At 44.5% G+C, this 15625-nt stretch overlaps 1 protein-coding gene across 1 annotated transcript in view; it reads right to left on the bottom strand.

Moving 5' to 3' along the window:
• The window catches only part of cdk18 (cyclin dependent kinase 18), a 57221-nt gene that overhangs the window by 10404 nt on the left and 31192 nt on the right, over positions 1-15625 (bottom strand). Inside the window, exons 3-10 of the mRNA XM_061220502.1 lie at positions 9703-9818; positions 7429-7554; positions 6045-6101; positions 4292-4406; positions 3284-3378; positions 2778-2840; positions 1577-1700; positions 1101-1221 (exon numbers count right to left, since the gene is read on the bottom strand). Of these exons, the coding sequence (XP_061076486.1) occupies positions 1101-1221; positions 1577-1700; positions 2778-2840; positions 3284-3378; positions 4292-4406; positions 6045-6101; positions 7429-7554; positions 9703-9818 (817 nt within the window). The remainder of the gene's footprint in view (positions 1-1100; positions 1222-1576; positions 1701-2777; positions 2841-3283; positions 3379-4291; positions 4407-6044; positions 6102-7428; positions 7555-9702; positions 9819-15625) is intronic.

Here is a 15625-nt window from a genome sequence, read left to right as displayed (position 1 = left end):
TGGAACCGAACCGTTCCTGCCGGTACAGCTGTCTGACAGACGCAGAGTGAGATGAGTTATGATGAGTTAAGTCTGAACCAGCACTCTGTAACACATTACCTCTGATATAACACAGGCCCGCACACACGTACACACAGAGGGACAGAGATCCGGTTGGGCAATGTTTGACAAAGAGAAGCCATTTTAATGTGGCCAGAAGGGTGTTTCAAAACAGTAAGTGTGACTGGGGAAAAAAAGACTTTTGGATAAACATTTACAGTACTGCTGTTCTGGAGGTCGTTAATTGAAAGATTAAACACAGAATTTTGCACAACTTTGCAGCAGGTAAATATTAAAAAGCCTCCACCCATGAAATCAGCTTCACTTCCTATGTGCTGTAAAAGTGGAACGATGCTGCCTCGATTTGACTTTGGTGCAGGGAAACGCAGCAGTAGTTGTGTTTGCAAGCTCAATGTGTTCTAGTAGTGTAGCACTATGGGGTGCCTAACAGTGGAACACTATGCATCACCTATCCAGGCTATGCAGTTGGAGTATTTTGAGTACAACATTTTTGGTGATTCCACAGACGATCCAAAAATAACTTTTGACTGCACTTACTGTGATGTGACCTGCTTCTGGGAAAAAAGAACACAACTGTAAACCTTTGCAAAGTTGACTGTAACAGCATACTTGGAGCTGTTTATTTAGGTCGGCACAAGAGAGAAACCTCATTGCAAAGTGTTTGTTTATTGACTTATTTGAGTGTGCAGTATAATAGCTGACCTAAAAAACACAAAGGATTCACACATTGCCAAGCAGCGACATTTGCTCTGGTGTAGAAGTCTATGGGTCTGACAACATCATGCATTTCATGCTGGGGACCGGCAGCCATGCTGTTAGGTGTTTGGGATCCATGAGACTAGAATATTCTGTGGGGCCTTTGTGTATGGATGGCAGTACTCATAGGTCATCTTTCATCTTTCAGTCATATGATGGCATACTACCACATACCCATGGGCTTTCAGTACTATTTGTATCCTTTGGGTAATGCTGCCAGTACTCTCATATCTATGGGTTTACAGTACAATTTGTACCCTTTGAGTAATGATGGCAGTACTCACCACATGTCTATGGGCGTAGAGTACTCTGTGGATCCCAGGAGTACATCTGGGGGGCGATACCATAGCGTCACCACCTCGTTTGAGTAGGTCTTGGTAGGAACAGATTTAGCCCGGGCCAAGCCTGAAAGAAATGAAGTGTACACTTTTAAAACATGTCTTGGCCTGTCTACTTTTGAGAGGGACAGACAAAAGGGGCTTCCCAGTCGTATGTCTCAGGAAGCTCTGACAGGCTGCAAAACTTTCATTCCATTCAGATCGGTGACAAGTGCCACAGCCGAGCGTGCTTCACATCCTTCTGTGAATATTTCCATTGTCAAATTAAACAGATTCATAGTTTTTTGCCAGTGAACTTCATTGGAGGCTAGTGATTCAGACTGGCTTTGTGGAAAGTCTAAGAGAAAAAGTATATGCCTGAAACAAGTTTTTTGTGGAATGAACTGGTGGAGCCAGGTGGAAAAAGCTGGAGTCTTTCTCACCGAAGTCGGCCAGCTTTAGTTCCCCTCTCTCGTTAATGAGCAGGTTCTGTGGCTTCAGGTCTCTGTGGAGAATCTTCCTCTTGTGGCAGTAGGACAGCCCACGCAGGAGTTGGAACATAAATATCTGCAGTCAAAGGAGGAATGAAGAGAGCAAAGAGAGATTATACAATCATACAAGCATACATTTGTGCATTTATGCCTATTTATGAACATATTCAGCTTATTATGTAAAAATGTATAGTTGGATAGCTCAATCTGCATCATACGTTTCAGTGTGAAAAAGTTTCTATCCACAATGGAGTTGGATGATTTGTGGGAGAATGGCTTTGTGAAATTGTCTTTTAAAGGCTACTTGAACACTGCTCTAGGACTAGGAATTACTGCATCTTGGAGAAAAAGTACTGTATCTTCATTGTCTCTATTTTCATGGTCAAACTTCAGCCCAAACTGTTTTAAGTATCTCGCAACACGGAAGAGGCCATTATCTTTCGGTCAGAGCGCTCCTTTCTCTTCCCGGAGACGCCTGCGACTCTCCAATTACGTCTCTGCAATGAAGTCACGGCTCCAGGGAAATCTGTCTTCTGCCCGTAACCGTGGAAACCGTCAGCGTAATGGCTGACAGAAGAGTGACAAAGCGGTTTGTCAAGCCCTGCCATAATCCGTCACTCAATCCTGGTGGATTCACGCTTCTCTCTGTGTTCATTATCTGGATCTTAGGTACTTGTGAAATGCGGCTTACAAGAGTAAATTGAAATGAATTGAAGAAAAAATGTGAAAGGTTGAGCTGTCGCCCTGCTGCATCGGGATTCTGTGGGTTTCAACTTTTCCAAGTGTCGGGGGTAACAGTAGAACATTTCCTATGTTGTTTTGAACAGAATTAGCCATAGTTAATGTTGCCAATGCTGTCTGTGCAAAAATCCAAATGGATTCTAAATGTTTCCGACAGATGTGTTGTGAAACGATGCAGGATGTGGAATGGCTGGCCAGGGTGTCACTGGGTTTGGGTTTAGGTGGACCTGAAAGGTGTTCATTTTTGGAGGTTTCTGTTCCCTGATTGGATAACAGTAGACACTTCTGTTCCTTGATTGGATAGCGGTGGAGGATTGTGTTCCCTGATTGGTTGGCAGTGGAGGTTTCTGTTCCCTGATTGGATAGCGGTGGAGGATTGTGTTGAATGATTCATCGCGCCAGTCTCGCTGACCTTGACATTGTGCATGCTCATCAGACTCCCACAGCTGTCCAGGTACTGTTTCAAGTCGCTGTCCTGTTGATGAGAGAGAGAAACATCTGTGACTGAAGGCCAGCAACTCTGCCATCTGCAAACAAAGGGAGGGAGGAGAGCGTGACGGTCAAACCTAATTAGCTTGCTGGAATCGGTTTAGACCACCGCGCTCGATTCGGGGTTTGGGAATAACTTGCTGCCCTCATAATTGAGGAAAAAAATATCAATATCCTCTGTTCTGCCTTTCAATGAGGCTTTGCAGCGAAGAGGGCAACAAGTAATGAATCTGAGACTATTCCGCTTCCCGGGAAGGAGGCTGATAGATGAACACCACTGCCATTGCTTTTCGTAAACGTGCTGGGTAGAGAAGCTTTCTCATTATGCTGTTTTCAGTCGAACCCACCTACTGTATGCAGATTCACAGCTTTAGAAAGTAAGTTTATAATGTAAGAATTGTAATAAAAAACAGTGGAGTGCTTCCTTACCAAATACTCGAAGACAAGGGTGAGGGAGCGATCGGTGTGGATGATGTCATGCAGGGTCACGATGTTGGCATGCTTCAGGTTTTTTAGCAGCGATACTGGAGGTAGAGGAAAGAGGAGAGAGAGGGAGAGAGAGCGAGAGAGTTACTGAAGATGGTCTGTGCCCTTGTGTCCCTGGCGCTAAGCCTCCGGAGTCCTGCTACGAGACCGAAAGATAAGCCATTTTTATTCAGCGCTGTAAAATGTATTTGCCTTTCTCCCCGGGAGCCAAACAAGCCGTGCTGCTATACCGTGTCTCCCACTAGGTGGCAGCATGGCTGCACGTCACCTCGTGACATTGAGCAAGTCGCACCAGTCATTGGGACTGTTCACTGGCCTTTGTTTTTAACAGGGGAGACAAGGTACCTTCCCGTTCGAAAAGGGGAGAGGTATCTTCCTGTTTGAAAAGGGGAGAGGTATCTTCCTGTTTGAAAAGGGGAGAGCTATCTTCATGTTTAAAAAGGGAACCTTTATATTTGAAAAAGGATGAAGCACAACCTACCCGTTTGATAAGGGGGAAGCCATAGCTTCAGGTTTGAAAATGGGAGAAACTGTATCTTCCCGTTTGAAAAGGGAAGAATCTGTATCTTTCCATTGTAAAAGGGAAGATTATTATCTTCTCGTTTGAAAAGGGTAGAAGGACCTTCCCGTTTGAAAAGGGGGGAAGCTGTATCGTTAGGTTTGAGAATGGGAGCAGTGGTACCTTCCCGTTTGTAATGTGGGAAGTGGTACCTTCCCGTTTGTAATGGGGGAAGTGGTACCTTCCCGTTTGTAATGGGAGTAGTGGTACCTTCCCGTTTGTAATGGGGGAAGTGGTACCTTCCCGTTTGTAATGGGGGAAGTGGTACCTTCCCAGTTGGAATGAGGAGAAACTGTCTCTTCCCATTTGAAAAGGGGAGAATGGGTATCTTCTTGTGGGAAAAGGGCAGAAAGTGTGTCTTCCCGTTTGAAAAGGGGAGAGCAGTGGGTTACCTTCCCGAATGGCGGTGCAGGGCGCCCCTTCCTCGTGCTCCAGGCGAATCTCTTTCAGGGCCACCAGGTTCTCTGTCAGTTTACTGCGACCTTTGAACACGGTGGCATAGGTCCCCTAATGCAGAGTGAGTGAGACAACTTAAGAACAACACCTTCAGAAACATACCATTTAAAAAGCCTACAGACTGCTGTGTGCATTCAAAGCATCAGTAAGGTGGGAATGAAAGAAAACTGTTAAAGTATCAAGAGCAAAGGTGCACTTTTCTGTTTTCTTTTTTTATTCATCAGGCATTGGTTTAAAATATTCCCCATGCTTGTTTATGCATGTCTTTCCACTGTGATCCAATTCTGAGCACTTGATGCAGTCAGGCTCATTTTCTGAATGTTTTTTTCCAGTCTCCATTCAACTATGCATACACATTAATCTTCACAGTGTGTTATACATTTGAATATGAATCATCACAGTATGTTATTTACAGAATGCGTGTTAGTGTGAGTCTGAGAGAGGTCAGAGGGAGGGGGGTGAGTAGTGTGTATGGCTAATTCGCATTATCAGTCAGTTGTCATTCTGTTGCCCCTGGACACCAGAATCTGTGACCTTCCACAGGGGTTACACTCCGACTGTTTACTCCATCTGTCCACTGGAATCTGTCAGATGCTCTCAGAGCGCACACTGAACTGTGGCTGTGGTTTCAGGGGTGTGATCAGACACTACACTGTGGCTGTGGTTTCAGGGGCGTGATCAGACAGTACACTGAACTGTGGCTGTGGTTTCAGGGGCGTGATCAGACAGTACACTGAACTGTGGCTGTGGTTTCAGGGGCGTGATCAGACAGTACACTGAACTGTGGCTGTGGTTTCAGGGGCGTGATCAGACAGTACACTGAACTGTGGCTGTGGTTTCAGGGGCATGATCAGACAGTACACTGAACTGTGGCTGTGGTTTCAGGGGTGTGATCAGACACTACACTGTGGCTGTGGTTTCAGGGGTGTGATCAGACAGTACACTGTGGCTGGGGTTTCAGGGGTATGATCAGACACTACACTGTGGCTGTGGTTTCAGGGGCATGATCAGACAGTACACTGTGGCTGTGGTTTCAGGGGCATGATCAGACACTACACTGTGGCTGTGGTTTCAGGGGTGTGATCAGACAGTACACTGTGGCTGTGGTTTCAGGGGCATGATCAGACAGTACACTGTGGCTGTGGTTTCAGGGGCATGATCAGACACTACACTGTGGCTGTGGTTTCAGGGGTGTGATCAGACAGTACACTGTGGCTGGGGTTTCAGGGGTATGATCAGACACTACACTGTGGCTGTGGTTTCAGGGGCATGATCAGACAGTACACTGTGGCTGTGGCTGTGGTTTCAGGGGCGTGATCAGACACTACACTGTGGCTGTGGCTGGGGTTTCAGGTGTGTAATCAGACAGTACACTGTGGCTGTTTCAGAGGAGAGTCAGACCAGGTCAAACCTGAGCAGGATGGCGACAGACAGGTGTCCTGCAGATGTGTATTACACCCTATGCAAGCATGCACTGGTGTGTGTGTGTGTGTGTGTGTGTGTGTGTGTTTTCCTGTGTGTGTGCATGTTCTTTTGCTAGTGGAATTTGTTTTTATAACATTCTATCATTGTTCATTTTTAGTTTGATGTAGTTATGAGTGAGTAACCTCTGACATTAGTGTACAGTGAATTTCAGTTACTTGGAAACAATGTATGCTGGCAGCCAGGTAGTTTCCAGGCCACACTCACCTCCCCCAGTTTGCCTAACTTCACATAGGTCTCCAGTTTCCCAAAGCCAATGTCAGACTACAAGAAGAAGGAAAGAATAACAAGTCAACTTGCAACAGAGCCCCATGGGTAGAGAAGTCACACATCATTTAAGATGAATAGCCTGCATTATAAGGGCCTGTAACAATGCACGGTGTGCAATTGAACCACTATTAAGTGAATACAATACAGTAGATGTTCAACCACTTCAGAAAGCCTTTCCAGTTTGTCAAAAGGCTGTAAAGTCTACAATACTTGAGTCCTTCTAACCACATCTGAGTTGAGTTCAATGCTAAAGAATGAACGGGATTATTTTAAAAGATCGCTGGTGCAATGAGATGGATGCGATGATCATTTCTCTCTGGCTAGGCAAAACCTCCATAGTTCGTTATTATGAATAACTTTATTGAATTAAATAATTGTAGTCTTAGTGCAAATACATTTATAATAAAAAAACCATATCAGTACCTCAGCAGCGCCACAGACAAACGTTCTCTGTTTTCAGTCAAATCATGAAATCTAAACCATTTCTTAAGCTGTTTTCTCATTTGTAATACAATGAGTCATGCAGACAAAACAAGGGCTGAATACGGTGTTATTCACAGATTCTTTCTGCATTCTTTCTCAAGCTTTTGGAAAATGTCACCTGGAAACACTCCTTCAAATGTGTCGTCCAAAGAAAACACAAGACAAATGGAATGACAAAAAATATTGACTTTGCATTTTGACCGCAGTGGTGCCATAGATTTGCACTGAAACAGGTGGCTGAAAGGCCCATCCTGGAGCCAGCTGCACTGGTGCTAGTGAGTCGCGTCTCTCAACTAGACCGGGAAGTGAACTTCAGTTATGAAGCCTGGTCTTGGCCCCTTGATCTGGAGGCAGAATATCGAGCATATAATTTTAAATATTTAATCTGAAAACATGCTTTATTTATCTATCCACTGGATGCATTCTGAAGTAGTTCCATTTATGGAGTTGAGTTTGTCTGGTGGACACACCATCCCAGTAGCAATGCACCTGGGGTTCAAACTTGAAGCCTATGGGTTGTTGTATCGGTATATCACTGCTAACGTGGGTCTGTTGGCAAGCAAGTGTGAATGCTAAAAATCCAACTGTGTTAGGAAATGGAAAAGCTCAGTCGTATCTCCTAAGGGGTGTTACCTAAAGGGTGCTGTATGTCTGCCACCTTTATTCCTTGAAGTAAATAACACTGGACAGAAACCCTGTTCCCTAAGCAATGCCCCGACATGCCCTCACCCTGACCCCCCAGGAACTTCAAGGGAAGGAACTAAACTCAGCTCCCTTACTGTGGCCCTGCACTGCCTACCCTTGACTCCACACTGATCCCCCCCGAGCAGGGACTAACCAGGGAGGCACGACGGGACACCCGGCTGAGGGGCTTGTCGGTCGGCGGGCTTTCGAGCTGCAGCTTCCTCAGAAACTCCGGCGGCAAGCGGATGTCCATCGGCAGGGACATGCGCTTGCTGACGTCCTGCGGCATGAGGAAACAAAACAAACCATCTGACATTCTGCATCCACGACTTACAGCAGGCTAACATACTAGGCTTTTTGTAGGCTCGGCTATACCCTTGGCTGTTACCCTCAGTAATAACGTTTAAGCCCTTGTATTCAGCTGTGTTCATCACTTTAACCCAGGGCTGTCCAGTCTTATTTGGAAATCATGGTTGATGTGGGTGCAGGTTTTTGTTATAGTCCAGCGCTAAGACTCCTAATTCTGCTTATCAAGCTCTTATTTGCAGACCGTGATTAGGTAATTAGTTGAATCAGGTAACGTAGTGCTGAGCTAAAAGGAAAACCTCAACCACATCGGCCCTTTTGGATATGATTGGACACCCCTGCTTTAGCCTTTTTTCAAGGGAACTCTTTTCGCATGTAATGTTTGTACATTTTCTAAAAGGTAAATTTAGCTTCAAAAGAGGCTCAGGCTTTGTGATATTGCAGCTAATGTCTGATTAGCACAGTGGCTGAACAAAAAGACACTTTAAAATGCATTATTGCCTATAGGAATGAGATGAGGATTGCGAGAGGCTTTGACAGCACAGCCAAGCGAACTTTAAAAGTAAAGAGTATTCGCTCCTCCGAATCCCTCCCGCTCCCCAGAGAATTGCGCCTGATGACTTCACAGTTGACACACAACAGATGAGGAGGGCAGTGGTCTATGAATCTGAAGACTCTGTTCTGTACCATTAGAGGAACTCAAAGAGAGGCCATCGACTCGGTTTGAGAATAGATTTATCATTCTTTGCTCCCGTAATGCTAGGTGAAGACGCTGGCAGTTGAGATGCTTATAATAGAAGCGCTATTCCTTTCTTTCACACACGACCAGGCCGCAATTGAATAGCCTGTGATATTAGTGATGATAACTGTCATGGCATCGCGTAACTGTGATTAATCTCGGTTACCTCTGAGTGGACATTTTGTCCTTTCCCCCCCCCCCCGAATGGATGAAAGTCACCTTTCTACATTGTGCAGTTTAAGTCAGAATGATGGAAGTTAGAAATAACAGAGAGTGTAAGCTATAACATGAAAATGGTGCCATTTCCTGTGGCACAGCCACATGGACTGAATTCAAGCTGAAGGGTAAGGACAATGTTGACTTACAGTAAAGTTCATTACATTTATCTCATTACATTTAAATTAAATATTGTGCTGGAGTCATGACCTGCATTGTCTTTGAAAGTGACCTTTCCATATACAGTAAAGTCTGCTCTCACATAAATTATATGTACAGAAAATGCCTTGAAATAAATGAATGAAGATGTATTATCAAAATATGGGTCATTTATGAAGATATATTATCATGATAGTGCAACAAATCTGCAAATTAATTGTTACACTATTATTAGCCCTGTGCTGAACAGAAAGGGGAAGATGAAAAGGAGGAAGAAGAAAGAGGAAGAAGGAAAGGATGGCAGGAAGAACACATATTCCAATTGCTTAATTGCTCAAAGGAAAGACTTCTACTTCTAGTTCCCAGAAGGAACATTTAACCTTAAAGATGACAGACTATTTCTAGGTCAGGAGCAAGTAAAAGACAAAAAGCGATTGAAACGAACAGTCACAGTAACACACAGTCAGTGGAGATGGGTAGGTCTCTCTCTCACCTCCATTGAGAAGTAAAAAGAGATTGAAATGAACAGTCACAGAAACACACAGTCAGTGGAGATGGGTAGGTCTCTCTCTCACCTCCATTTGAGAAGGAAAAAGAGATTGAAATGAACAGTCACAGAAACACACAGTCAGTGGAGCTGAGTAGGTCTCTCTCTCACCTCCATTGAGAAGGAAAAAGAGATTGAAATGAACAGTCACAGAAACACACAGTCAGTGGAGATGGGTAGGTCTCTCTCTCACCTCCATTGAGAAGGAAAAAGAGATTGAAATGAACACAGTGGCACACAGGGTCTGTCTCTCACCTCCATTGAGAAGGAAAAAGAGATTGAAATGAACAGTCACAGAAACACACAGTCAGTGGAGATGGGTAGGTCTCTCTCTCACCTCCATTGAGAAGGAAAAAGAGATTGAAATGAACACAGTGGCACACAGGGTCTGTTTCTCACCTCCATTGAGAAGGAAAAAGAGATTGAAATGAATACAGTGGCACACAGGGTCTGTCCCTCACCTCCATTGAGAAGCGGCGGTGCTGGTGCCTGTGGTGGAACTGCAGATGGGTGGGGGAGTGGCCCCGGACGTCCCCAGGGAGGGGGCCGTGGAGTCCCAGCCGGTCTGGCACCAAGCCTGGGGGAGGACCACAGCCCACAACACTCTTTATGTCACAGAATTAAAAGTCACAATATTTTTTTACAGTCACTCCTGGGGTCACTCTCGGTCATGTGTGTTGATAATATAATTACCCTTCTGTGATTGTTCTGACGAATGCCAATTATGGCATTCATTACTCAATTACCACGGTGTCTGTAACTTTTAATGGGACTGCGAAGGCATCCACACCTTCGCACAGCTCAGATGAACACATTTTGGTACCCTCACAGCGCAAATTAAACGCGCACTGAAACCACATCTGCAATCTGAACCGTTAATAATACCTGACCGCGGTTAAGATCTGCCAGCTTCATTAATACCCACACCAGCTGTCCGTCACTTTCGGTTTACGTTACATACGGTCTTAATTCTGGAGTAAAAAATAAACCAGAAAGCTTTTCAGCTTCCTCAGTTTGGAAGCAAGCTTGAGGGACAAACGGGAGATCTGTTCCACAGCAAGGGAAATAACTGCTAAAAGATGTGTTGCTCTCGACCAAGGGTAGCTCCCAATGTGGGTGTCACTCAATGGCTCTCGCTGGATTCTTTTTCTATTTCCTATTGAACACATTTCAACGATAAAAGGTTGGACATAGCTAGACAGACAGATCTTTTTTTTTATTGTACCTCGCTATGGTGGCATGTTAATTAAAGGAAAAACCAGGTCTCCAAATTAAATATTTGCCACAGAGTAAGAATTTTCACAGATGACTTAACATAATTAGGCAGGTATGGTTATGCGTATGACTGCATGTACAGTATATAAGATTTTTAGCAGATGCTTTTATCCAAAGCGACATAGCTTCAGTATATTGCATGTAGACCCCTGTGATCAACACTACTTAACAACACTATTTAGCCGTGGCTATATTGCCGATATATAAAGTTTGCTTGTTGTAACGTTTGACGTGGAGTAGCCTACATTAACCTACAGTATTTAAAAAATGAAATTTTACTTTTTTAATTTTCAGGATATCCCATCCTCAAATCATGTAGGGAGAGTTTGGCACCCCTGCTCAATTGACTTAGGAATAGGCCTACTGGAGTGCATAATGTATGTCCGTGCTGAAGGGAAGCATTCACACAGGCAGAGCTCATGGTGGTTCAGACGTTCTACACGACCACCCACGTCCAGCAAACCTTCATCTCTACACGCCTCGTGTGATCATACCCCAGCTCACACCGAGCTGGAGAGTGATGAACAGGTGGGCTCAGGTGTTTGATCTTAACTAGACCAGCGGTTCCTGCACATAGCAGCCATGAAAGCTTTCATCCTTCTGATGTGAGCGGGAGCAGAAACACCGACTCTGCGTCCATGTCTCATGTCGCCAGCACAGTCCCATTTTAGAAGGGAACAAAATGTCACCTTATCCCTTCAGTGCAGAAGCCATTTTAGACACAGTGTCCAGTGGAGCTGTGGTCTTTTGGAACGGGCACACCTGGGCCCTGTTCCACAAAGCAGGGTTACTGAGTTTGCTGGATAGCTGCACAGAGTAAAAACTGGAATGCCTTTTTACTTCAGTCCATGTTCCACGTTTGAGAGGGCTCCATGTTTTACTTGCTGCAGCTATTCAGCTAACTCAATAATGTGTGATGCAGGGACCTAGACTTCACATCGGAGAGGAAGTAGAGAAAAGAAGAGTAAATATTGCAGTACGGGTGGGTAACGAGGGCCAAATATATTCCTCATTCCCATGCCAACTTCTAGCCGGCCTGAATTAACCATAAAATGTATGCCATCTGTCATTTTAGCTACATTTCTTGATAAGCGCGTGAATGACAAAGTCTGTTCTTGTGACCCTATATGAAATGCTGTACTGTGATCTAACCCAAGAGTGAACCAGTGTTGGTGTATACAGCCAGTTTAACCAGCTCATTTAACCAGGGTAGTTAGTGGGGTGAAAACCTGCATACACACCTATCCTCCAGGACTAGAGTTGCCCTCCCTCTGATTGGGGGGTAGATGGAGGTGAGGGTGGGACCAGGGGAGGATGCTAACAGCGTGTGGATGCCTGAAACTTTCAGAGCAATATGCCGTTCCAGCCTGTGATTTATTGGTTGCGATGTAATTAAATCGTTAATATTACATGGTAATGCCTCCTGCACAGGCCTGATTTGTGTCACTTGTGAAATAGGCTTAGCAGTAAAGCAGAGACATTAAATGGGAATGGATGCCTCTTTTGAGAGCGTAATTTAACCCTGCCCATGGGCACATTGAGCCTCACATGTTCCAGCTGAATTAGATTTTCACTGGTGTTTATTAGCTTAGCAACTTTAATCCACTTATCCTGAGAATTTACCATATACTACTCTCCTTAGCAACCAGCACTGTACTCAAAATATATACATTCCCTGATCACTTTATTAGGAACACCTGTACACCTACTTATTCATAGCGTAACCACGCTCCCATAGCAATTACAGTATGATGATGCTGCTGATGATGATGGGGGTGATGGTGATTATTACTGTCATTGTTGTGTACATATGCAGTAGTCATGGGTATCATGGAGCACGATATATGCATGTTAACTGTGCTTTGTTCAAATGGCAGGCATCTCAAGTTGACAGCTGAGTTCAGGGAGATTTGCCGAATGGTAAATGGTTGGCATTTATATAGCGCCTTTATCCAAAGCGCTGTACAATTGATGCTTCTCATTCACCCATTCATACACACACTCACACACCGACGGTGATTGGCTGCCATGCAAGGCGCTGACCAGCTCGTCAGGAGCATTTGGGGGTTAGGTGTCTTGCTCAGGGACACTTTGACACAGCCCGGGAGGGGGATCGAACCGGCAACCCTCCGACTGCCAGACGACCGCTCTTACTGCCTGAGCCATGTCGCCCCTCGGGCGAATGTGCCAGAGATATGACATTACAACTGCTTCTTAGTAATAAAGATGTCCACACACTGATGGAAATACCATGTCTGGCGCAACTCGATTTTGATCAAGGATTCACCAAGTCTCAAGTTTTTTAGCGCCGTACACGGCGTTGAGACGGTACAAAGCCAAAGAGCTTTAGTCGTGATAAGCAGCTGTGGCCTTATTTGATGGGCGACCTGGCGCAGTTGCATTGTGGGAGAAATAGCACTCCCACTGTGCTGGAGAACTCTTGTGTGGAAGATGACCCACATGCGTTTTAAAGGCCACGGCGACGGTGAGCATTACCACGCAGTTCCCACATCGGAAGCACCTCTACAGAGCGTGCCGTCTGACGCCCCCTCCCCGGATCTAGGGCGAACGCAGGGAATGCCGCGAGAGAACCCGTGTCCGCGAAACTGTGTCGCCACAACAATAGCGCTCCTTCAGCAGAGCCCCACGGAGGCTCCAGCCACAGGGCTGTCACAGGAACATCACGGTGGCAGGCTTTTCAATAACACGCTTCCCCCGCGAGGCCTCGGCGTGACTGAGCCGTCAGGATTCCCAGGAAAAATAAACCTGAGATCACAGCCATTTCGACCCACCTGCCTTTGTTCATTTCATTTTTATTTGGAAAGGGATAGATGGGATTACATATGCGCTTTTATGGTAATGACTATGACAGTCATAACCAATCTATCCCACTGATCAAAAGCATCTCTTTCTCTCCCTCTCTCTCTTTCTGCCTCTCCCTCTCACCCCTTCTCTCTCTTTCTCTCTCTCTGCCTCTTCCTCTCTTTCTCTCTCTCTCTCTGCCTCTCTCTCTGTCTTTCACACTCTCTCTCTGCCTCTCCCTCTCACCCCATCTCTCTCTTTCTCTCTCTGCCTCTTCCTCTCTTTCTCCCTCTCTCCCCATCTCTCTCTTTCATTCTCTCTCACCCTGTGTTTTTTTCTCTCCTCCCACTTTTTTTTGTAATTGTGAGGCCACCCATGAATAACAGAACAATGAGCACTTCTTCCTGGGTGACGTTACATGTTTTGACTAATGTGGATAAACAAGGTATTCGAGCAGTCGGTTCGTGTTTGACAGAATGAAGCAGCAGTTGCTTCAGCAGGTCTCATCCGGATGATGTATTTATCAGAGAGCTGCCTCTGGGCAGTCCATGGCCTTTTATGACAGGGTAACAACACATTTAGCAAATCATTTGACCCGATCTGTGCAGTCTACCTGCAATTTATCATTGGATTTTTTTAAAGATAATAAATGTCAAGAAATATGTGAAAGTGAAACCCAGGTAAAGTCGGACACGTAGTCGTACACGGCAGGGTAAGTAAAGGCCAGTGGTCCTGCCATAAATGTCCAATCACATCTAGGCTCTGTATCGGTGGCCATTTTCTCAGAGACAGCTTGAAATATCATTGGTCAAATACAGTAACATCTGAAGAATCTGGTTTGAAGAATCTGGCTCTGAAGTAAATTATTTATAGCCACCGATAAAAATAAAAAACACACATTGTGCCATTTAAAAATTTGGTTCAGTTTTCTGTCTAAATTCTTAATTTCTTAATTTACCTAAATTAAAAACAAAACATTCACAGTCTTTACAGAATTCCCAGATCCGGCAGGGAGTGCACCCGTCAGGTCAGTGGAGGAGGACAGATCTGGGGTCAGCTCAGAACACCACCTGGTGCTCTGTAACACCCATAGCACAGAGATAAGAAACCAATCAAATATATATATTGTCAACAAAAACCCCCCAAAATACACACTCACAATGCATGCTGGGATAGGCTCTAGCCCTCCCATGACACTGACCAGGAATAAGCAGATCAGATAATGGATGGATGGGTGTATGGACACTGATCACAAAATGAAGCTATTTTTCAATCCAGCTATGTTCTGATTGGAGAGGAAACAGCACCACCAGTGACTTTCCCAGGAGTGTGAGGTACAGACATTGACAGTGTTTTTGGCACTGTGGTGGTATGTGATGTTCTTGGGACACTGCCAGCTGTTCCTTAATGTAGTCTCTGACACACTTCAAGGACAAAAGTGCCACATCCTTACTGTAAATAGAGATGGCAGAACGTGTCTTTCAAAAAGTTAACTCTGAAGAAAAAAGATTTCATCACCTTTTCTATCAGGACTTTTCATGTGAAACTGGCCTGATGGTTGCAGGATGTGTAATAGCTTTTCTTCCATTCTTACTGACCAAAACAAACACTCTTGGGTTAATTTTCTAATACAGTTTTTTTTTAAACCCTTAAATTAATTACAATGTCTGAAAGCGTCTAAAGTTGGAAGGTAATCCATTTGTCATTATTATGGAGCATCTCCATCTGTGCAATAATGGGTGTTTGATCCTGGGCAAGCTGTTTCCAAAAGGCAGTCATGCTTTACAATTAGAAATATAACACTCGTACACACTGTCACTTTGTAGAATATGGCACATTGTGGACTAGTAGAGGTTCCTATTGCCAAATAAAGCACAAATAAGAATTTAATTCTTAATTCTTCATAATTGCTGGAGAACTACTGATGTACAGTAGTGATTGGAAGTTGAAATGTGTTATATCTCTAGTTAATTATGTGAGTAATGTAATAATATATTGTAATCTTCTATCTAATTATCTGTGTAATCCTACAACCTCCCATGCAGATACTTACAGTATATGGAAACTCACAGATCATTTTCACACATTCTCCTTCTATGTGAAATGGATACCCACGCTAATCTAATTTAATAAACTTATAAACTTATTTCAATACCTCTACCCTTCCTACAGCATGGGGTAGTATGCAGTTCTGAAAAATTCTCACAAAGACGTGGTAGCCATTGCTAGTGGGGACATGCGCAAACAGCAATGTAAAATGGCGACAGTCCCGTCCCCCCCCCCCCCCCCCCCTTTCCCATTTAGAGT

The sequence above is a fragment of the Conger conger genome, chromosome 14 (genome assembly GCF_963514075.1).
Source record: "Conger conger chromosome 14, fConCon1.1, whole genome shotgun sequence".
Classification (NCBI taxonomy): Eukaryota; Metazoa; Chordata; class Actinopteri; order Anguilliformes; family Congridae; genus Conger; species Conger conger.
This window is presented reverse-complemented; position numbering and strand designations above follow the sequence as displayed.